Source organism: Varanus komodoensis, unplaced genomic scaffold, assembly GCF_004798865.1.
Source record: "Varanus komodoensis strain SLA01 unplaced genomic scaffold, ASM479886v1 scaffold24, whole genome shotgun sequence".
Lineage (NCBI taxonomy): Eukaryota > Metazoa > Chordata > Lepidosauria > Squamata > Varanidae > Varanus > Varanus komodoensis.
Genome location: NW_025335641.1, coordinates 11,701,526 through 11,727,184, shown reverse-complemented (window position 1 = coordinate 11,727,184; position 25,659 = coordinate 11,701,526). Strand labels below are relative to the sequence as shown.

Here is a 25,659-nt window from a genome sequence, read left to right as displayed (position 1 = left end):
CACTCTACTGTTAATTTAGAAAAGCTTTTTTGGGTATAGAATAGTTTTGTTTTACTATCATTACTACTATATACTATTTGTTTTGTTTGGTCACAAACCACCCAAAGTTAAATGCTTTGAATTCCCATTGCTTTCACTGAGGCCTTTAAGCAAGTGGTTGAATCTCGTCCATTGAAGCCTGATTAACAGATTATTTAAGAGAAAATGCTCATGGATATGGTGATGCCAAATGCTCTTCTCTAGGCATTCTGGACATCAGGCAACAGTATTGGAAAAGCCAAATTTATACTACTTCCGTGCAAAATATACTAATCTGCTTTCTTTGTATAATGTGCTTTCCCTGTGTACTGTGACTCTGATTTTGTGATTATTGCAAACTTGAAGATGCTTAGTGAGTGTAAATCTAAGGAAGCAAAAATGGTTCCAGGTTTCCTCTGAGAGGATCTTACAAAGTCTTTATACCAAAGATGCCATGTTTGTTGAGTTCTGTAAGGCTGTGCAGAGCGAAGATGCCTCTATGGACTTGTGCTCACTCTGTCTGCTCTGTCTAGGTCAGGGGTCGGCAACCCGCGACTTCAGAGCCGCATGTGGCTCTTGAATCCCTCTGCTGTGGCTCCGGAGCCCAAAATATGCGTCACAGCCGCTGATCTGCGACTGAGGCTCCGAGTTACAAAGTACCAATAGGTGATGATGAGGAGTCCACTCAGGAACCCTGCTCTAGCTGGTTAAGTAAATTGCTACATTCCTTTGCTATTGTGCAGGGAAAGAGTGGAACAAGCTTCTTGCAGGCTCTCATGTTACACTAAACAGCTGCTGAAAAGATTCTCTTTGTCCAAATGTTATCTCCTTCCTCTGAATGATAAAAGCTGCGCTTGGGACCTGTCACACTTCACATCACTTGACTTTTTATCTGCTAATCAGATTTACTGAACTCCCCCCCCCCCCAGGCCAACCATGGATAAATCAAAGAAAAGTTTCTGAAGAAAACCAAATGTTTAATGGTACGTGGGTAGATTCATTTGCTTTTACTGCTGACGAACTTATGGGGGTTGCTGTTTAATGCATGCAGCCCTTTAGCACTGACTTTGACTCTTCTGGAAGCTGTTCTTCTATTCAAAATATATGAAAGGAGTCCTACTAGTTTATAATGTAAGATTAAAAATAACAGTTTTTAGTGACTGAACAAGAGCTGCAGCTAAACCATAATGAAGATATACATAGCATTAAGGTAAAAAATGATATATGCAGTGTTATCTTTATTTTAGATGTCAAAAGGGTTTTGTGGCTCCCGGTGTTTTCTTTGTGTGGGAAACGGGTCCAAATGGCTCTTTGAATGTGAAAGGTTGCTGACCCCTGGTCTGGATGAAGGACATAGTGTGGACAAATGCGTCCACTGTTAGTCTGTCACCAAACAGGCTTGCAACAATCAAGAAAATCGCCTCAAGAAAGTGCTGTGGGATAGAGCCTTGATCGCAATGAAAGAGGTCACAGCTCAGCCTTCCTTCAGCCACCAAAGGAAGTGCCCCTCCACGTGCCGATCATAGTGAGAGTGCCAAGTCTTCTAAACAGCACTCAGAACGGTCTCAGTCTCCTAAGAAACATAAGGAGAAAAGCACCTCAAGACCAAAGGGACCACTAAAGACAAGCAAACCGAAGAAAAAGAAGCAGTATTTTCATTCAGCATGGAAGAATGTTCCATACCAATATACAATGGAACAAGGCACCTTGGTGCTGAGGGAGCCTCCATTATGTCCTCCTTCGATATGGACGGCGCTAGACCATCCATCTCCTTGCCTCATGCCAATCCCTTTGCCGAGATTCACAACCTCACTTCAACCCAACCAAGACTCAAGCACTGGAACAGATGGTCAGAACTTCATTAAAATCTGGTCAATGTGGCTTTTAATTGCAGACAGTAGAAGGAAAGTACACATTTTTCTTGCTTCTGAAAATAATTCTGAATTCCAATTTGGCTTCACAACGTCTAAGTAGTGATAGTTGTTTCTTAATGCAGCAGTATACATGTCTGGACTAATGATGGATCTTTAGGTCTGGAAAACTAAATTTGGTTATAGATGAAATGACCAACTATTTCCCTTGTTTTCAAGGGATGCATGATTTTTCTTCATAGTTTTCAAAAATCTCCATAGCCGCCTGTTAAACCAAGAAAGGCCAAATTCCTAGGACAGGTTTCTCTCTTTCTGAACTGCTTTTAGAATATTGGCTCCCGCTCCTGTCTCTCTCAGTATCTTAACTTGGGAACATCTGCTGCTCTGAACTACTCTGCTCTACTCTATTTGGTGGAAATTGCAACTGGGAAATTATTTGGCACTGCTATGAAATTCTCTGAGGAAATTGTCTAGTCTTGGTGCCATGTACAGTGGTACCTCAGCTCATGAATGCCTTGGTTCATGAACAAATCGGGTCACGAACAATTCTGAAAAATTTCGACTTGGGTTGCGAACACCACTTTGGGTGCGTGATCAGAGGTGCGCTGCTGCACGAAAGACGGGAGCAGTGAAGCAGAGTTGTGAGGGAGATGGCCGAGATTCCACCTGTCCTTCCTGCAGGAGTGCGCCTCTGATCAGGCATGTCTTCCCTGCACAAACAGAACTGCAATCGCGGCCATCTCCTCACCCCCAGCGCACCGTTTGCGCCCATCTCTCCCTCCCCCAGTGTGCCTGCGATCATGCCCTTCTCTCCCCCCAAACCCCCAGTGCGCCGGAATGACAGACACGTGCAGAGATGACAGGCGTGCACACAGATGACAGGCACGATCTCGGTCGTGCTGAGGGGGTGGGGAGATGGCCACACTTGTGCTTGGGGTGTGGGGGGAGGGAGATGGCTGCAGTCTTTGTTGTTGTCACTTTTCTTCACATTTTTCTGATTTAAAAAATGGTCAGAACGGATTAACCTTATTTACATTGAACCTTATGGGGAAATTTAACTTGGGTCATGACCAGTTTGGGTCACGACCAGAGTCCTGGAACTGATTAGGTTTGTGAGCTAAGGTACCACTGTACTCTGGTGTAAGAGACAGCATGCTTATGTACGAGGGTTGTTGGGGAACACAATTGTGGTGGTGTTATTTTCCTCTGTCCTACCTGGAGGTTTCCTCACAGGCAGCTGGCTGGCTACTGTGGGAACAAAATTCTGGGCAAGACAGACCTTTTGTCTGATCCAGCATGTCTCTGTTTCTTTGACAGCTTCAGAAGCTCGCTCCTTCTGTCTGTCCGTCCGTCCTTCTTTCCTAACGAGAATTGTATGCATGCCTGTCCTTTTTGTCTTTTCATTTATATCAGAATTTTCTAGTTTTTGGTATAATAGGATAATATCAATGTGAAGTGTCCAACTTTAAATATTGTTTAAAACACTTTTTTGCCATTTAGAATTCACATTTTGTGGCCTTATTGGGTTATAAAATGGGTATTACAGGTGACAGTTTATTACATGGTCTTTGTCCGTAACTTCTTCAGTGCTGTGAAAGCAAGATATCATAAGCCAGTGTATTGGTAGCATTTACCTTGAGGAATATTGTGCATTCTGTTCTTTCTCCTCGCTGATTAGTTAAATGGGGGAAAGAAGATGTGATAAAATGCATCCCACTGTGTGGCAGAACACTATAGTCTTCTAATTCCATATGTTGTTGCAGCCACTCTCTCTTGTCTCTTGCCAGCCTGTTGTCCAGTGTTCGCTATATTATATTACTGCAAATATTGTCTTTGGTCCATAATCCCACTTATATCAAACTGTAATGGCAACATCTTGATTGATCTTATCTCTCTGTTTTTCAGTGATTCTTCTAGAAGGTTGTTGGTGTATGTATAGAGTCTGGTTCTAGGTGTTCCAGTCTTTTTAGTGATTTAGCCTAGATATTGCAAAAATTAGATAAAGCAGATCAACCACCAACAAAGTAATTCATTACCTTCAATTGTAGCCTTCCCCCACTACCAGCAAAAAATGTCAGAATATGTGCTTGTGTCGGCTTTCCTTTCTTATCTTTAACATACCAGAAAATTGCTTCAAAGGGCTTTTGCACTGTTGCTTGGTTACAGCATTGTGTCACTCCTGAATAATAATGAGTTGGATTTTAAACATTCTCACTTTGTTCAAGAATCTGAACAGACATAAACTAAATATAATGTAACAAGGAAATTTCAGGTATCAGGTAGCTGGACAGTAATGCTCAACTATTTTTAGGCAAATAAAACAGGTTTGCTTATAACTTCTGATTCTTATCCACGCTTATATCTTAGTGTGTATTTCACACAAAATAAGCAGTGTGGTGCCGAAAGATTTCTGGTATGGCCTAGACCCCAGCTGATGTTTCATCAGTGGAAGTATCCCCTTAACAAAGCTAGGCTAGGATGCTCTCAGTGGCAAAGAGGTGAAAGGATCATTTTCACTAGTTTTTTTCCACCTGCTGGCGACCAGTTACAAGTGCCAATGCCTTCAGAGTGCTCAAGTGGCACACTGGAGTAGCTGTCATTGGTTTACCTCTTTCTTCCTCCTCCTTGTGCCTGAGATTTGCACAGATTTTTCTCCCCCTCCCCGCTTTTTGTCAGTAGTTCAGAGTTGCATACATGATTATATGCAGTGCCCATCAGTGCCCTAGGTGCTGTCCTCTCTCAAAGTACAGGAGTGCCATCCCTGGATACTGCCAGAGCAAGTCTACAAGTCCTTTCATTTGAGATGCTACGGGAGAAACTTTGCTCAGGAAATAAGGTGGCAAGTAGATAACTCCAATTGAAGTGAGATCTTCTAGTTTGTTTGTTTAGACCTGACCATTCTCTATGTTCTCCACCTTTTCTTTCCCTTGATTCTAGGTGCTTTGGAAAATGGGAAAGTGAGAGACATCACTGTGGGTTCAGTGGCCCAGGCTTCGGTGATATGACCGATCATGGGTGCAACAACCTCTGCTTCAAGACATTGGTTGGGAGGATGACTTGTTGCCTTAAACAAGCCACCCCTGTGGGAAACAGTCTGGGTTCAGATAACCTATCATCCTACAATAGCTAGTTAGCCATGATGGCTTGCCATGTTGTGTGCACTTAGTCAGAGTGTGCTAAGCTATAACAAGTTCCCCTGTCCAGTAGGTTACTTACAATGTCAAAATCACAACTCTAAAAAGAGACAGAATCATAGCACTAAGGGTATCTGCTCCAGTGGAGACTGTGTTATTCTTCTGTCCTAAAAACAATAGGACTTTCTGCAATTAAAAAAAAAAAGAAAAGTGGAAGTAGTGCTGGGAAAGCATGGCAAGATGACAAATGAATGATAACATCCTGTAGCACTCCCATGAAATGTGAGTGAATGATGATTTGACACTAAATGCTTGTCTGGAAGCAGCCCAAGTGCCATACTGTCCTGGAAAATATTTGGTATGTTTATACCACCACTAAGCACAATAAATTCATGGAATTTTAGGGTTGGAAAAAGGACCTTATGGAATTTAGTGCAAAACCGCAATAGTAGCTTTTCTTATACTTGCTATAGCTGACTAAATTCCCCACAGAAGAAACATGTTTGTGAAGAATATACTACTGTAAGTAAAATATCACTGTTCAGTTCTTTGGTGTCCATTATACAACCCTTCTTTTTTGTACATGACCTAAATAACACATGCACCTTTGTGTTTAATCTTCTAGACTATATGTGCACATATTTCTTTGAGACATGGACTGAGAACTTGGATCTCTGGTATAACAGGTTAAGGGTGCAGTCCTGTTGATTGTGCTTTTGATGCTTTTAAGTCCCTGAAGTCAGAACTTATGAGCATCTAGTGCAGAGTGGGAGTAATGCTGGAAGCCACTGCTACCTAGCTGCACCTCCTGCTCTGCATTTTAGCTTTCGGCCATCTGGCTGAGTAAATATATGGGGAGAGCAGGAAGCTGAAGTGTTCCCCAGATACATTGTAGGGGGATCAGAACACAGATTCCCAGCCCTGAGGTCAGAGCCCTGATCTAACCATGCATCTGGGAATCTGATCCTTTGGCCTTCAAAATGATGTCCAGAGGCCATAGAATCACTCTCTGAGCATCAGCTTCTCCCATTGACTTCTAGCACATTCAATACAAAATGCATGTTAACTGTTAAAATAGGATATTCTTTGGTGGTTCCCTTTGTGGGGGAAGATTCTTACTGTTATTGTCTTGTAGTTTTGAAATGTTTTAATTTTTTTTCAGTCCTAGCTTTTTGGCTTTCTTTGACTAAAGGTTAAATGAGAATATTGCAGTGTTTAGATGTAATGTAACTTGCATGTAATATAACTATCCAAAGAGTATAGTAAGAGAATTTGACTTTAACTATGGCAGTATACCCAATGTAACACAAGGGAAGATTGTACAGAAGTTTAGTTCCATTTCCTTAAAATATGAGTTAGGGAAACAAATAGATTTCCTGCTAAAGAACATTAAATATATACATTATTCTTTTGTGGGAATATTTGTGGGCAGTGAAGTAACTTGAGGCCACTGGAATCCTTGGAATGTCTTCTGAATTCAACTCTTTTAAAACACTTTAAACTAGTCATTTTGCTGCTGCTGCTCTTTAGCTTCATCTGGAGAACAGCCTGTCTGGCTGAAACAAAGCATCTTTTTACCACTTTGGAAGCAGGCAGCAAAAGATTTTGTTGTAATTATTAATAACAAAGTAATCTGTCAGTGTGTCCATATGAAAAATGCATTTGCCATTGTTTTAGCCATGGTTATCCTGAGTAGAAAGAGATGAACACAATAGTTCAACTTTGTCCCCAGACTTGTTCAACAGTGGAACAACGTTTGCCCCTGCTACCTACCAAATTTAAGAATTCTGGTATTCATGTTTACATTTACCAATGTTAAGGGCATTGTTATATAATTTGGCAAGAAGCAAATAAAATATGAAAATACGGCCCACCTTGATTGTTTTTGTAGATCAGTTCATTTTATGAATAACTATTCCTCAAGCTGTAATTTTGTAAATGGAAAACAAGCTTCATTTCAGTTATTTTTGGTGTCTGAGAAAAAATAAACTGACTGCTTCTGTGTTATAAATTGTGTGTTTGGTATGTACTTACTGGATCTTGTTTCTGATGGGCTCATTGTTAAGAAAATCAGCATTATAGTGTGAAGAATTATAATGTGAAGAATCATGGTGTGTTCTGACAGAGGCAATGGCATATATAAATGAACACATATAATTTTTATCTGAGAAATGATTAAGGTATGTAAAATATCTAGATAAAAATATGAAAATTGTTTCCTTGTTCTCCAAGGCTGAGACTGATGCTTTAAAAAAATAGTTGGGCAGATCTAGAACTTTTGTGCATTTTTAGCACATACGTATATTTTCTTTTCTTAACAGAAATTTGGTGAAGAAGTACTGTCCTAAACGTTCATCCAAAGATGAAGAGCCCAGGTAAAATGAATGGGTTTGCTAATGCGAAACAGCAAACTATTATTATATTTAATCAGTGCTATTTTCTGCAAACACTTGAATGAGGCCCCAATCCCCATACGCTTGTATGCTTTTTAAAGTTTGCATTCATTTGGGTGTTTTAACACCAGTCGGTTTCGAGAGGTTGGTTGATTGTGTCATTTCACTAGTGAAAATGTGCTAGCTGTAGAAACGTAATTTTCAAGCTTGTACAAGTTTTAAATCCAGAAGTTTGATTTTGCTTCTGTGAGCTTTTGACCAACTCACTGTAACTTCACTAGGCTAGGCATTTGCTTCTTGTACAATATGTTCCTTAGTAACCCCCCCCCCCCCGCCCACACACACACACCTCTTCAGCTGATGTACACTGGATACTGCTCTATACATTCAGAAATTACAAGGAGAAACTAGAGTATAATTATGTGAACCTCTTTCCAAAAGATAAGAAATTGGAAGGAGCGGGTAAATTACTCTCCTAAGAGTCCCTAACATAATGTCCACATATTTTGGATTTTGCTGTGAACTCTTTAGTTACTTCATAGTAAAGATAAAGATATAAACTTGTTTCTGGACCGTGCCATTTATTGCTGGTGACGTATAATATGGTTGAATGTTTCTCCATACAAAGCAATTCACTAGAAGAAGGGGAGGCTAGATTCTTTCTCTCTGGATACCTAGTTTTCTGTGTTGGAAGGGTCACCCAACCATGCAATCCCCCACTAACAGTCTGAAGTGGGTGGGTAAAGCCCAGAAACCTGTTTACTGCTTCATTTATTGTTTCTGACAGCAGGCCTGTATTCATCACTTAATTCGTTGTGTTCTTCTTGCTGCATATTCTGCTCATATGCTAGACACTAGTCACGTAATGTTGCTTTTTTTTGGTGGGGGCGATGTCTGAAGGCAGTATAAAGTATACTGACACTTTGTAAGTAACAGTGCTGCTTGGTTACAAAAAGGGGCTGAATGTCCAAGACGAGGTTCCTTTGTGAAGCTGTACGTCAAAAACACTGTAGAGGTACTCTGCATAGCTGTAAATTTCTGACAAACTTGGCATGCTGTGTGGTGTAGCCTTCCCTTGTAGCATCACTGTTAGTATTTAAAGGAACCTCATCTGGAGCAAATTTCTCACTGTTCTGTGCTTGATTTAGTCGGCAATATTTGTCATGCTAAAAGGACACATAGCAAAAACTCCCCACCACCATCACTATCACTACTGGAAGTGCCATTGCCTCAGACCATTGACTCAGATAGCCTAGCTCCTTTAAGACAGAAAGAGTGAAACCAGGTTTATTTCACAGGGTTCATCAGCTTTATTCTTATGCCTCTGGCTAGGGATGCCTTATTTCTACTTTTTTAAAAGGTACAATTTTTTTCCCTCTAAAACAAAGCCCACTATTAAAGGAACTATTATTGGGTTGAGAGAGACCTGGTGGACCATATATGCTTACCCAAACATCTAATAACGAGCAGGATTTAACTTGATTAACAAAACGTATTTCTCACGGGAGAGCATTGTGAGCAACTCGTTTTTACTTTAACATCTTCTAAAGAAAGCTGGATAACAGTACTTCCAGATGCTGATATGGAGTTCGACCTGACAACTTAAAATGCCAACATCCCACAGATTTATGAGAGAGTTCTATTTTTTTTAAATACAGTGACTTGTTTTTTGTTTCTCCCCTTCCATACACATTTTCTACCCTTATTTTTTTCCTTCCTCCTTCTTCCCTTTTCACTCCCCGTTTTTTTAGTGCCAGCAATAGTGTGGCACCTTTCCCTCCAACCCAAGAGGTGAGCAGGCAAACAGGCAGCTGTCTACAGAGCTGGTAGCAAAATTGTTCAGTAGATCATCCATCGGGATGCATATGAGTGGTATGATTGGCATGTTCCACCCTCAAGATCAAGCAAATCATCTCTGCAACAAGTTCAGCTTCCCAAGCCTAGGAACTTAAGTTCATTCTTAAGCTCAGTTCTTCCATTTCGCATCTTAGGAGATACTACTATACTGCAGGGCTTTCCAGGTAGTATTCTTTATTATTTTCCACCTCTTCAAATCTATTTTCCATTTTTTAAAAAGTGTGTGAAAAAATGTGTGTTTTGAGTGTCTCTGCTGTGTACACTACTCTTCAACTAATTTTCTTAAGGTTTTATACCATGCTAAATTGTGACCTATTTTCTGTTGCCTTTGAAGAACAAAAGCCACGACTACTTAATAAAGAAATGTGACATCTCTTTTCTGCTCTATTTTGTCAGGTTTACCTCATGTATAGCCTTTTATAATATCCTCAATGAATTAAATGACTACGCAGGACAACGAGAGGTAGTAGCAGAGGAACTGGGGCATAGGGTATATGGAGAACTGATGAGATATTCTCATGATCTCAAAACAGAAAGAAAAATGGTAAAGAATGAATTCCTTTTCAGTTATATACTGCTACCAGTAGAATTTATGTAACTATTTATTTTGCTGTTATTCTAGTGATCAAAAATTTAGAGAGGCATTTTTTGTAGGAAGAACGTATTTGGTGTAGCAGTGTACGGTTCTTGAAGTTGCGTAGTTGGACTTCCCTCTGTAATGTACTTCAAACATTACATGCTTCTAAACTACTGAAAGATAGCCCATTTAAAGAAAAGGATGATTTGTCAAATTATTTTTGTGATAAGTTAATGTTTGTGCTGCACTGACCTCTGCATGCTTATTCAGTGTAGCATAATCCCAAGTAAGTGTGTTTTATTTATTTATTTAGGATATTTGTATGCCGTCCTTTGCAAAAGTCTCAGAACGGCTTACACAAATAAAATACAAATATCTAACATAACATAAATAAGATTATGTTTAAGATTAAAGCCAAGGCATTTGAGTGTATTTGTCTTTTAATTCTCACACATTGGTTTAAGGATTAGAGAGATGTGATACAGTCCAGAATCATGGATTTAATAGGTCTGCATGTGTAGCTAGTATTTCTCTGGAACTTTTGCCACTACCATTCCTATAGACAAGCAAGGTGTAAATTTATTTATATTCATTATTCAATTTATAAACCACATGCAGATTTAAATACTGTTTAGACCCTACTACAGGTTCTCTTACATTTATTGAATGATGATAAATATTTAAAAGATTGTGTTAAAAACAGGTTGCCTCATCAACTCTAAGAAATGCAGCAGTGAAAACAGAAGATTAGTTGCACCTGTGTTTCCTTTGCACAAATTTGCTTTGGATTTTAGCCATAGAAAGGGGGAAATTTTCAAGTGTCACAAATAGAATTTAAAGTTTCCCTATTAATATAAGATAGTATGACTAGCAGTTCCTTCTGCTGTATTTCAGTACAGCTATGGAAAGTATACTTTTCTCAGAAGAAACAATGCATATAAAGATATACATGTGAATATGTATTAGTAATGTTTGATGAGAATATATATATATGTGATTGTAATGATCTGCACCTTTCTTTGACATTATTTTCTGCTGCTTTATTTCCATTGTTCAGTGCTCTACATGTTGCATTTTTTGAAACAATTTTTAAAATAATACAAGGCTGGGCACTTCAGCCAAACAGAATATGCTAATGATACGAGGGATCATTTTTACTTTATTTTATCTCATTTTTGTTTATAATTTCCAGCATCTTCAGGAGGGTCGAAAAGCTCAGCAGTATCTTGACATGTGTTGGAAGCAGATGGACAATGTGAGTCTTCCATTTCTTTTTCTTCCTATGGTATTTCCCTTAGGATTACACAGTTTGATGAATGCTTGGTGCCAAAAAGAAGTAATTGTAGGTAAACCTTGTGATCACTGGGCCATCACACTTTTTTCCATAGGCAAATTGGAAATTAAAGATTCCAAGTAATATAATTAAAGAATACAAGTAATGTAACCTTTACAGTTCTAATTATAATGATTTCCATTACAGTGGAGGTCCTTATAGGACTACTTTTCCAATTAGCAGCCTCTTGTGTATGGGAATATCACTTAGATGAAATTACAAACTAAACTTCAGTGATATTAGAATTTCTTGAAAATATTTCCTAGCCCTGTAACTCTGCACATCATTATAGGGAACAATTTCCAATAAAATAGAACAACTATATGGATCAGTTAATATCAATCAGCATTTTTCCAGTGACTTCTGTGAGGCTTGACCTGCATCTATGGATGTTGGTTTTCATTTACTTCTCCCTTAGCCTTTTATACAAATCTAATTAGTAACTTCATTTGATGGGACATAGCCTCTTCAGTCTTAGGTTCTTTCCCTGCACACAGTTTTTATTCTAATTGGTCTCAGACTATTTTTTCTTAATTAACCTAACATTATTCTAAAACATGTTGATATAATTTTTAGGGATGTTAGTAGAATTACACTGTGCAACTATGGGTTGCATTCAGACTGACTCCATTGGTCAACCTTCATGCCTCTGACTCCTCCCCTCCCCCTTCTAAACATTTTACTAGGGAACTATATTTCATTTGAAGCACTGTGTTTTTGAAAAGGAGATTAGTAGTAGTAATAATATTAAGAACAATCTATAGTGCTGCTCCCCAGTACACAAAGTGATTCATAAACATTCTATCCGTAAACTTTACTCAAGTCTTTACAGTTTGCTGGTATCCCCTTATTTCAGAAGTAGGAGCAGGCTAAGATTGAGAGAAGACCACCTACCTAAGACTATTTGGGCTGGAGGAAGGATATAGTTGTTATAGCTGAAGGCAGTTTGAGAGAGGGGCCTGTGCTCTTGAAGTGAACCATCATCTCATTTTCCCCTCTGGTAAAGAGGTTTTGTTGAGTTTTGTAGTGGTTTAATCTACTCCTTCATCAGAATCTGTCTGACTTGGTGATAGGGGGACAAAAGGGTTGGGTTTTTTAATTACATAATGGAAAGTGGATGTCTCTTAAATCCATTTCAGCTCCATTGCCTGTTTCTAGCCCTGATGGAGGTGAAATTTGAATCATCGATCTCCTGGGTCATACTCTAAATTATTATTTTATGTATCAGCTTCCAAGAATTTAAGACTTGGTCCATCTACCAATCTTTCTAGAGCGTCAAGCAAGCATACAGTGGGTGAGGAAGGAGTTAACTTGGTTGCTGAGTGAGAGTTAATTAGTGTATCTGAGAGAACAAATATCTTCATGCATGAAAATGGCTATGCTACTGTTTACATGTTGGAGTAGGCAGGGTTTGATGAATGTTCAAGAACTAACTTTAAACAATGAAAGGGAGTGCAAAACTAATAAATATATTCCTTGTAAAGTTAATATTCCTAAAGTGGTGGGGCATGCACTACAGAAGTGTTAGCTTTGCTATATTTTGAAGTTATATTTTGTTTGTTGTTAGCATCAGAAGAGTACAAAATTTGTAATATTAGCAAAAAGGTGGGGGAGGCATTTTTTCATGATAGAATGGAAAGCTCACCGAAAAGGTGTGGGCATTGGCAAGAGAAAATTGTTTGTACTCTTACTAGCAATTCTTTCACAGGCATTATGGCTCCTGACCCTTGCACTGTAATAGCCTGGATCATACACCAGGTTAATATTCTTCTTTGTGTGGTGAGGAGCATTATGACATGACTTTTCCATTGTTCATATCATACCACATGTAAATAGGCACATGGTTTACACAAGCTTTCCTCTCCTTTTTTGAGGAGGAGAGTAGTAAGCACTAGGTGAGATGTTTTGAACTACAGCCCCCACCATTCCTGGCCATTGGCCATACTGGCTGCAGTTGATGGAGTTTGAAGTCCAAAATGTCTGAAGAGCACTGGGTTGGAGAAGGTTATAATTGGTCATTATGCATACTGGTTTCTGCAGGGATCTCCTGCCTTGTTTATTGAATTATGTTCAGGGAGAACAAAAAGGCCATCTCCTTCAATACTCTTAGAATATCAATAGTTTATGGAAAAGAACAAGAAAATATGATTCAAATGCTGGGCAAGTGTGATGATATAGCAACAGAAGCTCTACCTTCAGGGTAGACATATCAATACTGTGCAGTGAGTAACAGCTGTACATTTATTGCACTAGAAACATTAGAACGAATACTGTGCAGCTAGAGTATTTTTCTTCTTTCTCTCCCTTTCCCCTTTAGTCCTTTCTTGATGCTTTTAAATCTCAGGGATGCTTCAAAATTAACTTGCAAATACAGGGCAAAGGGGTTGCTGTCATAAAGGTGGGAGGAGAAGAAATAGCTAAGGACATATATAAGTCCTTTGAATATTTAAAAGGACATGCTGCCTTCTCATCTTAACTCTGACATGGTAGCTAAGCTTAGGACAATGCAAATTGGTAGGCTATGGATCTGAATTGCAATAGTAAGCAAGTATAAAGAAATAAAAGTATATTGTATTGATGTATAACTGTAACATGGTATCCTTGCATTGTAGAGCAAAAAGAAATTTGAGCGGGAGTGCAGAGAAGCAGAAAAGGCACAGCAGTGTTACGAGAGACTGGACAATGATACCAATGCCACTAAAGCAGATGTTGAGAAAGTAAGATCTTATTAGAAATGCTAGCATGTTTTTGCTCCTATAGCAATATTTGAACATCACAGTTTTGTGAGGCAGTGCTACTTTTTGAAAATCCAATATATATATATCAAGGGGTACCATATTTTCTAATCAGGCTTAAAATATAGAAAATAAAGGAATTTTAAGAAAAAGAAGTCTTAACCTCAGAATTTTATCACACCTGCTTCCAGCTATCCTGTAATCATGTTTGGTGAGTTCTGCTGCATCTTGTCCCTTCTCTGATTGCAAAGTTTTATATGATGATTGAATACAAGTAATTAAACATAGATTTCTACACCATTTTCAATAATAAATCATCTTAATTTTTTTCTCTGCTTTTCTCTGTTTTACTGCTAACATCTCATGACAAGCAGCAATGTTTACATTTTATACTTAATAGCATTCTTAAATTAAACATGTAATCAGTATCTTTCGATCTTACTCATCTTTAAACAATGCTATTTTTTCATGTTATAACAAAAGTCATTACCAAGAAAGGCAATCAACGTTTTGGACTTTGATTGGACTAATGTTTGAGCAGTAGGGCTTTTCCGTCCTCCATGCACCACTGAATCTGTTCTGGAGAGTGCCCTGATCCTCAGGAGCAGATTTTATCTGTTCAGTCAGAATGGGGACTACAGGGGGAAATGGAATCCATTCTGCCAGAGTACAGATACTGTTGGATTTTACACTAGCTAATACGGGAACGCAGTGGCACTGTGGGTTAAACTTGAGCCGCTGGGCTGTTGATTAGAAGGTCGGCCGTTTGAATCTGCATGCTGGGGTGGTGAGCACCTGCTGCTTTGTCCCAGCTCTTGCCTCCTTAGCAATTTGGAAGCATGCAGATGCAAGCAGATAAATAGATCTGACTTTGGTGGGAAAGGTAACAGTGTTCTGTGGGCCTTGGTGTTTAATCATGCCAGCCACATGACCACAGAAGCGTCACCAGACAACGATGGCTCTTTGGCTTACAAACAGAGATGAGCACCGGCCCCAGAGTCGGACACAACTAGCATGTCATATATGTGATGGAACCTGTACCCTTATCAATAGAGGAAGACAGGCCAATGCTGTTTCAGCTTTTGTTACTATAACTGCTAAGCCCTGATCATTTGATTATTCATCTAATAATTATTTCAGAATATCAGGAGAAGTTCAGGTTATCTGCCACTGTCATATAACTTTTTCTTTCACAGACTCCCAACTTATTTAAGGCGTTGTTTTTATTTATTTATTTATTTATTATTTATTTATTTATTTATTTATTTATCTTTTTTATCTTTATATCTTTTATATATCTCACTAAAATACAAGTAGGCATTGATCCTGTGATACTGATAGCAGGAGAACTAGGGTAAAAGGTAACTAGGGCAAGAGTGAACAAACCCATATTTTTCATCAGTATTAGCAGCAAACCACAGGAACCTAGGAAGCTGCCTTCTATTTAGTCATACTTAGTCCATCTAGTTGGTCCATCTAACTCAGTATTGTCGAAGTTGACTGACAAAAGGTCTCCAGGGTTTCATGCAGCATTCTTTCTTAGTCCTACCTAGGATGTCTAGAACCTTCTGCCTGTGATTTGCCCTTAAGCTATAATTTTTGCTTCCTTATGATTTCATGTGACCAGGAAGTGTTCATAAATCATCTGCCCTTTTAACTTGCTGTATTCTAAAAGGTATGCTGGTGAAAAAAAAATCAATGGAGAATGTTAAAGGCAGAAACGCTAACCAGATTTTCATGTCTGTATGTTTGCTCTCTGTGTGTGCGTGTGCACATGTACTCCTTTGGGGGGTTGTATGATATATTTATTGCCTTCCGAAATGAGTGAATTTGTACAAAGCAGTGTCAGTGGACTGTTGCCTGGGTGAGACAGTTTGTCTAGGTGGGTACTTAAAAGTCTCTTTTCAATTCATTGTTTGAGGTTAGCCTGCAAATAGACACACTTGGGTTCTATTTCCTGTATATTGTGTTAGAATAAACTACCTAGTGGAAAAGTCGAAAACTGTGAATGTTTTCTGTAACTAATGACAGAAATATTTGGGGAGATGCAGAAAATGGTTATGCATGTTTGTAAATATAAAATCTTTCTGTGATACTGCAAATGCTAATGAAAGGCTACTAAGTCATTATTGATGGTAATTAAGGGTAATGGTACTTATGGTGAATATGTTACTAAGATCTTGTTTAAACAATTAAAAAAATGGTTGTATTGATCAGCCTCTCTTTAATTAGGCAAAGCAGCAATTAAACCTGCGTACGCACATGGCTGATGAAAACAAAAATGAATATGCTGCACAACTGCAAAATTTCAATGGTGAACAGCACAAGCATTTCTATATTGTCATTCCTCAAATTTACAAGGTATGCCTTCCATCTAAAAAAGTAAATTTTATTTATTGGAGTGTGTGGAATGGCTTCTACATGTTCATTAAATGTTCAGGATAGAAAGTGTGATGGGTTCATTTAAATAAGCAAACATATCCCCAGAAAGTACTTCTCTTACCAGTTACCCTCCTCTCCTGTTGTAATGGTATTATTAGCTTACCATGGAATAGAGCTCTAAAAGGTAAGTGTACCTGAATTCTGTTTGTCATCTTTGGGATTTGGAAATTTGAATTATGCTTGTATTAAATGCTTGATTTTCCTACAGCAGTTATATTCAACAAGCATTTGTGTGTGTTACATTGTATGTGAAACAAGTTGTCCTCTTAGTTAATGATGGCTGTGGGAAATCCCTAACCTCAGCCCTAAATCCCATTCAGTGGAATCTCAACTTGTGTGCTTGTGTTCGGGATGCTTCCACTGGTTTTAACTCATCAGGGATTTTTTAATTAATCTAAAATATGTATGAGTCACTCTTCTTTTATAAAGAATTCTTGAGCCGCGAAGAGATTAATTTGTTGCTTTGCTTTCCCCTGACAGCTAACAGAAAGCCATATAAATATTTTTGTTGAAGAATGGACTCACCTATGCATCTCTTTTCCCCAGCAAGACCCTCTAGTGTTGGAGCTGACTTCTCTCAGTGTCTTGCTTCTTTTCTTCCCTTTTCTGATACTCTAGATACTTGGGAAAGTAGAAGGTACAAGCCGCTCAATTTACAGGAGCATGGAATTTTGACAGCTATCAGAACTTAGGCTACCTATTCAAATAGAGTTTTTGAAAAGGTTACCCAGGGTATTTTAATGGACACACACACACACACCCGTGTGTGTGTGTGTGTGTGTGTGTGTGTGTGTGTGTGTAAATAGGTGGTCCCCAAGTACAAATGTCTGAGTTACAAACAGCCTGTACTGTGGAAAATGGTCTTCACCATGGGGGGGGGGGGGGATGGAAGTGAAAGGGGAGAAAGGAAGGCCTCCAAAGCATACCTTCCTAGCCCTGCCCATCTGGAGAGGGAAATCTCTCCAGCATTTCGTTGCTGCAAAGAAGAGGTGCTGATGAGTTTGGGCAGGTAGTGGGTAGAGATATTAGGGCTGACTATACATGATCCAATTTATATATAAATTTGACTTAAGGACAAATTTCCATTTTCTCAGGAACAGAACTCATTCATAACTCAAGGACTGTCTATATATTAAGCATATGTGTCTCTAGGAAAAAAATGATTAGCTTTTTCAAAAGCCCCATTTTGAAAGGAAACCTGAGTTTTGATACCTCCTGCCAAATCAAACACCCTCTGTAAGTGGAGTGGCTCTCACTTTTCCATCTTCCATAGCACCCAGACCTGAGCATCTCATTCTTCCTTTGTGGTCTCTGTGCCTGTTATGAGGAAGATTTATAGCTATGAGCATTTTGGTGGGAACCTTAAAACTGAAAAAAGGAAAATAATATTGATAGGTCCATGTAAATGAACTGTATTTCATTTTAAGGTTTTCTAACATTTCTAAGGAAATACTTTGGGGATTTTATTATATAGGCTCCACTAGCCTTGAAACTTCAAAAATATGAGTACATTTTCAAGTAAATGTGTATGTCAAATAATTTAGAAACCTGCAGATATAATTTCAGCTATGATAAAGATTGGTCTTCTTTTGATATAAAAGTGACCCTTCTATTATTATTTAATTTCAATACCACCCAATGGCCATTCTCTGGGTGGTTTACAACATCACAATAAAATACAATATAAAATATACCATATTAAAATTTCATAAAAGCTTAAGATACAAAATCTAAAACCAAATTTAAAACAAGAATTAGCATTACTTGAAGAACAGTCTTCAGACCTGTTTAGCAGCTAGCAAGCCCCAGTATAGTAACTGAATGCTCTGTAGGAGAGGACAGTCATTACCTGGCACTGAAAAGTTAGTAAAGCTGGTGCCAGGTGGGCCTCTGTGGGGAGCTCATTCCAGAACTAGGGAGCTACCATAGAAAATGCCCTTCCCCTTGTGGCAGCCAGTCAAGCCTCCCTAAGAGGTGGCAGTCAGAGAGAGGCCCCAGAACTTGATTGTAGTGTCTGGTTGGAGGAAGCTTGGGAGTGGCTTTCTGTCAGCTATCGTGGTCCCAAACCATGTAGGGCTTTACGGATTGAAACCAGTACTTTGAATTGGCCTCTGAAGCATATAGGCAACAAGCCAGAATAGGTGTTATATGATCAGACCGTCTAGTCCATGTTGTTAGTCTGGCTGTTGCATTTTGCACAAGCTGCAGCTCCAAACAGTTTTCAAGGGTACCCCCCATGTAACGTGCACCACAGTAATCTAGTTTAGAGATGACCAGAGCATGAATCATAACAGCAGGCTATCTCTGTTCAGATAGCAGCACAGCTGAACCACCAGCTGAAGATGACGGAAAGCTCTCTGAGCCACTGAAGCCGCCTGGGTCTCAACAGACACAGATGGATCAGGGAGCATTCCCAAGCTACAAACCTGCTCCTTTAAGGGAAATGCAACCCACGTTAGAACAGGGTGAATTCCTTTCATCTGGTCAGAAGCACCACCCACTAATAGCATCTCAGCCTTGTCTGGACTGAGCTTCAAGTTGTTAGCTCTCCTCCAGTCCATTGTCACTGTCACTGCTCCCCCGCCAACCTGTCCTCCAGTGTTCCTTGATGCTGTACTAAGTCCCCGGACTCCCGGACAGAGCCGGGAGAAACTAACTCCCCCCACCTTGTTCACCCACTCAGGTCTCAGTCATGCATTGCATATCAGCCACCCCATCCTCTTTTAAATCATAGATCAGGGAGGGTACACTGATGTGGCATTTAAAAGCAGCATCTGGAGACCTGAGGGCAGCCTTCCAATCTATTCTACCACCTCTTCTCTGCTTTCCAGCCTCAGCAATTAGGTTGGTTTTTTTTTTAAACCTTCCATTAGTGCCAATAAAGGCTTTTCAAAAGCCTAATTACCATGCAAGATGTGGAGGGAGCATTGTTGCTGGAGAGGGAAGGCCTAATTCCCTTTGAATGCTGGGGCAACTTTTGAAAAATTTGCTCCTGGTGCTGCAATTAGGCTTTAAAGAATCTTCCATTGGACCAGGGGAGGCTTTTTGCCTTTAGGGGATAAGTTTGTCTCGTGTGGGAGTTGTATGTGCATATGGCTGAATGTATATTATGTGTAAATTTGGATCTCTGTGGGAAAAGGTATGCTATAAATGAAGTCTCTGTGGGTATGCATGAAAGTGAGAGTGTGGGATGGTCTTTGATGCTGGACGTTTTTTACAGTTTCTAGTGCCTCTGGAAGGTTCCCTAAACAGAAATGTGATCCCACCTCTGATTTAGACCATCTGCATAGTGTTAGCATAAGGTTATTGAATCTCTCTTTTGTTGTAGCATCTTCAAGACATGGATGAACGGAGAACCATCAAACTCAGTGAATGCTACAAGGGATTTGCAGATTCTGAACGCAAAGTTATTCCAATAGTCTCAAAATGTTTAGAAGGAATGATTGCTGCAGCAAAATCAGTTGATGAACGCAGGGTAAGTTGAGTTTGTTTTGCATGGTTAGCATGTTTAAATGCATTGTCTTGGAAGTAAATCTAACATATTGTGGAGCATAGTCATATCCTATCATAAGCTGGTTAGAAATTATATTGGTCAAGCTTGTTCAGTATGGTGGCCCATCAAGTTGAATGCATCCAGAGGGCCTCATATTAATGTTTTCCAGGGGTTGCTGCTCCATGTGAGCAATATACGTGGACCTCATCAGACAGCAAAAGTAGGGCACTTTATCGGCTAACTTGCCTGCCAGACAGACTGCTAGCATACTTAACCTGTGCAGAGCTAATGATAGTGAATGTGAAAAGACTTCAGTTTTTCCACGTTTTGCCCAACCTCTTTCTCATCTATTAAGTATTTCACGGTGCTCCATTGTATAAACAATGCCTGTATAATGAAGGAGGCTGACTTTCTTATACATTGTGCAATGGGAATTTTGGGTCTGCTTGCATTCTTATTTTCTTATACTACTTGTTCTTAAATTTGAGTCAGTGTTTCTTCAAGAATTTGTCAGTTTTTGAGCCTTCTTAAAGGGCTTTCTGTTGCCTCCAGCATTTAAGCAGAATTGGGGCTTCCCTTTCCAGGAACAATCCTCCCTCCATAACTTGCATGGCAGTTAGGCTTTTGAAAAGCCTTTATTGACACTAATGGGAAGCGTTTAACTGGGCTAAATTATAGGTTAATTAACCCATGATTTGCCACCATTATGCACAACTGGACTACTAACAGTTCTCTATCATCCTGAGATGTTAACTTTATGTAGTTGATTCATTTGTATGCTGCTTTCCCTTTTTCAGCATCAGCAGGTATACATTCATTGCATGTATGCTTGCCTGCTAGCATTCTGTCTAATAATAGAGTCATAGAAAGGGGCCATTGGGTTCAACTTCCCATTCAATGAAGGACTCCAAGTTAGAAAATAAGGTCCATCTATGCTCTTGGTGGCAAAACATTCATACAGGATGGGTGCAAGACCTCTGCCTGCCCAAGCCCATAGCAACCACCACATGCAGGCATGTCACCTCTGCTAAAAGAGGTAGTATATAGCCAGCAAGGCTAGTAGCCACTGATACCCTCCTCCCTTATTAAATCTCTTTTTTTAAGTCATCCAAACTGGCGGCCATCACTTCCTGTGGCAGTAAATTCCATAGTTTAACTATAGATTGTGTGAAAATGCACTTCCTTTTATCTGTCCTAACCTCTCACCTATCAGCTTCATGGATTCAAGTGTTATAGGAGAAAGAAAAATGTCTCCCTGACAATGCAGTATTTTAAACACCTCTATCACATCTCCCCTTATTCACCTTTTTTTCTAAGTGAAACAGACCCAGCTGTTGTTGCCACTCCTTTCTCTGTACTTTTTCCCCAACTCAATAATGTCCTTTTCTAGGTAAGGTAGCCAGAATTAAACACAATATGCTAAGTACAGTGGTACCAAACATTTGTTATAAGGGGAGTAAGATCTCAGCAGTTCTATTTTCTTTTCTGTTCCTAATTATGCCTAGCATGGAATTTGCCTTTTTCACAGCAGCTGTGTACTGGGCCAGCATTTTCATTGAGCATACTATCCCAAGATCCTATTTTTGCTCAGTCATTCTGTTAAAGATAATCGAATCCATTGTTGTACTGTTTTCTTTATAGGGAGCTGTTTCCAGCCCCCTGATAATCTTTGTTGCCCACCTCTGAACTATTTGCAGCTTGTCTGGAATTTTCTTAAAGTATGGTATCCAGAAATGGAAGCAGTACTCAAGTTGAGGCCTAACCAGTGCTGAGTAGACAGGAACTAGAACTTCACAAGATTTGAAAGTGATATTTGTATAACTTAGCCCAAAATAGCATTTGCCCTTTTTGTAGCCACATCACATTGTTGACTTGTATTTGGCTTACAATCTACAACAATCCTGAGATCCTTCTTGCTTATTAGACTTTTGAGCCAATGACAAATTAACCAATGATATTAAAGTGAGAAAAGGGCACATAAAGAAAAATAAGTTAAGGGGCACATTTATTAAATGCTTTAAAAAGGGAAAGGATTTGTACCATCAAAAGAATCATTGCAGTTTTGGAAAGGGGGAGTGTCCTGAAAGAATGTTTGAATGAGTTTTCTATCTGTGGCATATATCTTATGATTCTTGTGGTGGGGGTCACACTATTGTCAGTATTTATTTTAATTGTATGTTAATTTTATATGTTTTTACTTTACTTGTGTTTTCTTGGTTGGATTTTAGATTAAAAATTAATAAAAATAAAAAAAGACTTTTGAACCAAAGTATCCCCCATCTTGCAATTTATTTTCCGTAGATGTTGAATATAACATAACTTCTCCCTTAGAGGTTTTCCAATTTTCATCTATCTTCACTAAAGTTAATCTCAAATTTAAAAGTTGACAGACATATCAATACTAAATGTTTAGTAATATGCATATTAATTTCATAATCTAATGTGATATGACAAATTGCTCCATGATATCCTGATTAGCAAAAAGTGGGCTATGTGGAATAACTATCAGATGGATCCACAGCTGACTATAGCATGGGTCCTCAAACTACAGCCCGCGAGCTGGATCCAGTCCGCCATGCTGATTTATCCTCAGAGCAAGTCCAAAAGCTCTGAGCCCGCACAGGTGTACTCAGTGGGGAGATGGCCGGGATCGCGGGCATGATCACAGTCATGCTGGTGCGGGTGGGGGGGAGATGGCCACGATCGTGCTCGGGGAGGGGGAGATGGCTGCGATCGCGTCCGCCTTCCCTGCATGAGCACACCTGCGATCGCACCTGTCTCCCCGCCCCCCGAGCATGCCCACGATCACGCCAGTCTCACTCCCCCGAGTCCAGCCCCCAACGGTCTGAGGAACAGTGAACTGGCCCCCTGTTTAAAAAGTTTGAGGACCCCTGGACTATAGAATTGGATTCATAGAGTGCCTCTCAAACTGTGGAGAAGGTATGAGTGGGATACTGAAGGATTTAGTCCTAGGCTGAGTGCTCATCAAATTTTTTGTTACTGATTTGAATGAGAAGGTACAGGGAATGCTTATCAAATTTGTAAGTGACACAACATTGGGTGGGATAGCTAATACCTTGGAAGGCAGAAACATAATTCAGAATTACTTTGATAGGTTGGAACACTAGGCTGAAAACAATAGAATGAAAATAGGGATAAATTGCAGGTTCCAAGCTGAAATGTTTGGAGTCTCTGATTCTTTGTCATGTCTATCATGTAGACTAGGATTCAGGTATGATGAAGTTGTGTAGGGAAGAGGACCCTGCTCAAGAGCTGGGATTTTTTTTAAAATTGTGCATTAAAAAAATAATAATGCACACTTTGAATTGTCCATTTTTAAAGTTAATGCATTTTGATATCCATTTTAAAGTATGCACATTTTCAAGACTTAAAAAGTAGTTTTAATTGTGCTTTTTTTTTTAAAGAGAGCTTTTAAAACCACATTTGAAAATGCATGTTAAATTAGTGAGAGCACAACTTCAAAAATTGACAAGCATTTTCATATAACTTGCATTCAGCTTTGTGAATGAGGCATTTTCAATTGATTTGTGAACTGTAACAGAGCTCTAATTTAGTTTGGGTTTCTGCACTGTGCTGGTGGTTGGACTTGATGGCCTAAAATACTCCTTTCAATCCTGTGGTTCAATCCCTCATGCTCTCTATTTCTTCTTAAGTCCATCTGATACAAAATAGTATTTTTTGCATGAGGCATATAAAAATCTCTTTTCACCTTGAGAGTCTGTGCATTTCTAGGTGGAAGTGGAGGTATTCTAGCTGGGACAAAACAAGGTTATGAAGGAATAGGAGAGAATTGCAGTTTCTGCTATTATATCTAAATGTATTCTTGGAGGTTGTTTAGAATAAAGACCCTGAAAAATATTCCTGTAAAATGAGTTAATTCTTTCTGGAATATCAGTAATTTCTTGTTGTCTACTCTAAGCCATTTGGTTTACATCTGTTTTATCATTAAATATCACTCTGATTAAGCCATTAGCTCTGCTTTGTAATCATATTTTAAAAATTGTATCTCTCTCATCAAGGATTCTCAAATAGTAATAGACTCCTTCAAGTCTGGGTTTGAACCTCCTGGAGACTTTCCATTTGAAGATTACAGTCAGAATATTTACAGGACTGTTTCTGATGGAACAATCAGTACACCAAAGCAAGAAGGGATGAAAATCGATGCAAAAACCACTGTGGGCAAGGCTAAGGGCAAACTGTGGCTTTTTGGAAAAAAACCAAAGGTAAAATAATGAAAATGTTTTTCACATGAAAACACTCCATTTTTGTGGTGCCAGGATTAAATGTTCTTTGAAACAAAATAAGAAACACGCTTTCAATGTTATGCACAATTTGAAAGGGCTATTTTAAGCATAGTTTTTACTGACCAAATTGTCTATTTTGGGAGTTAATTTCAGATATAATATATAGCCCTGCTGTGCTTTTATGAATTCTTTTCTTCCTCCTTCATTGCCACTCAGCCATGCTCGTCTGATAGCCAAGTTCCAGCAAACCTGAAGCACATCTGAGCAATGAAACATCACACAGTTGCCAAAGTTGATGCAGCTGATCAGAGCAATCACACTGGTAATTGGTACCTGCTCTGACCAGTTATAGCAACTTCTGTGGTTGTTGCTGAATTGTAAAGGCTGTATTCTGTCGTCCAGATATTGCCTATATTTGTTGGGAGTTGGCTTTGCCAGAGTTGGAGAGAAGTGAACGGTTAAACTCCATGGGTTTGTAGTAACCTTTTAACCTTTTAACACTGCAAATTCATCATTTTGTGATGATAGGCAGTATTCTACTGGGTTCTTATGTCTCCATTATTTCTGTTGCACAAGTACTTGGTCTTGCTGATTCTGTTCTGCAGTGCATCTCATCACTTTGTACAGTGGAGAATGCATGTTGTGCAGAGGAAGCCCTGGAACAAGCAGAAATGCTCAATTGGATTAGAACAGGTCAAGAGAACTCCAGTATGGGAGTTTTACTGATTTGCTCCATTCCCAAAATAAGCATTTATAACTTATTTCTGGCTGCTCCTGGAAGCACTAAAGTAGGCATCATGTGTGGAAGGGAATTGGCAGGATACAACAGAATTAGTAGGGGTGTAAGCATCCCATTGGATACTGCATTATAGTTTTTGATAGAGCTTGCAAACATGCAGCTCCCTATCTGTAATGTACAAATTTAGAACTCAGTAATTCTGTTCAAAACTGGTCTGGCTTCAGCAGATCAATCTGAAGATGTACAAAGAGGTTGGAAGGGAAGCAGTGTTAAATTACTTTGAACATATGAAATAATAATGATGTGACAGCTAAGTGTATTCTGCCTTTGCAGACATTCTTAACATAAGACTCAGTAAAGCATGTAAATAAAATATTACTTAATTTTTTTCCAGTAAAGTTTAATGGAATGAGGATAATATTTGTGCAGTACACCTTAATGCTTTAGATACTAGAACAAGATTACCTTATTATTCTAATTGTATGGTACATCTGTGTTACTGTATGAATTCTTTCAATTCTCATTTTGGTAAATACATTTTTAAGAAATTTAGCATTGAGGATACGTGGATTTCTAAATCAGAATCCGTTCTGTTGGGTTTGAGGCGGAAGCATTGCTGGGTTTTGAGCTTTGCTTTTGAATTCAAACCTAATAGATCTATTTTTTTAAAAGCATTCTATATCCCCTTTCTGGTCTGTTCTTTCAGCAGTTGTTTTAATGATAGTGTTAGGGTGGTTCTTGATTGTTTGTCTGTAGCTCTTATGAAAAGCGATATTTTTAATTACTTAACATTAGAGTGAAA

General features: G+C 39.0%; 1 protein-coding gene across 5 annotated transcripts in view; it reads left to right on the top strand.

Moving 5' to 3' along the window:
• FNBP1L (formin binding protein 1 like) overlaps positions 1–25,659 on the top strand; it is a 78,402-nt gene that overhangs the window by 26,087 nt on the left and 26,656 nt on the right. For 3 of the 5 annotated variants that reach the window (XM_044432200.1, XM_044432199.1, XM_044432203.1), the window contains exons 3-9: positions 7,345–7,398; positions 9,670–9,817; positions 11,043–11,105; positions 13,796–13,900; positions 16,151–16,279; positions 19,689–19,835; positions 23,894–24,097. In XM_044432200.1, the coding sequence (XP_044288135.1) occupies positions 7,345–7,398; positions 9,670–9,817; positions 11,043–11,105; positions 13,796–13,900; positions 16,151–16,279; positions 19,689–19,835; positions 23,894–24,097 (850 nt within the window). Of the gene's footprint in view, positions 1–2,926; positions 9,438–9,669; positions 9,818–11,042; positions 11,106–13,795; positions 13,901–16,150; positions 16,280–19,688; positions 19,836–23,893; positions 24,098–25,659 lie in introns of those variants that run through there. The other 2 variants (XM_044432202.1, XM_044432201.1) reach the window with 2 other exon arrangements.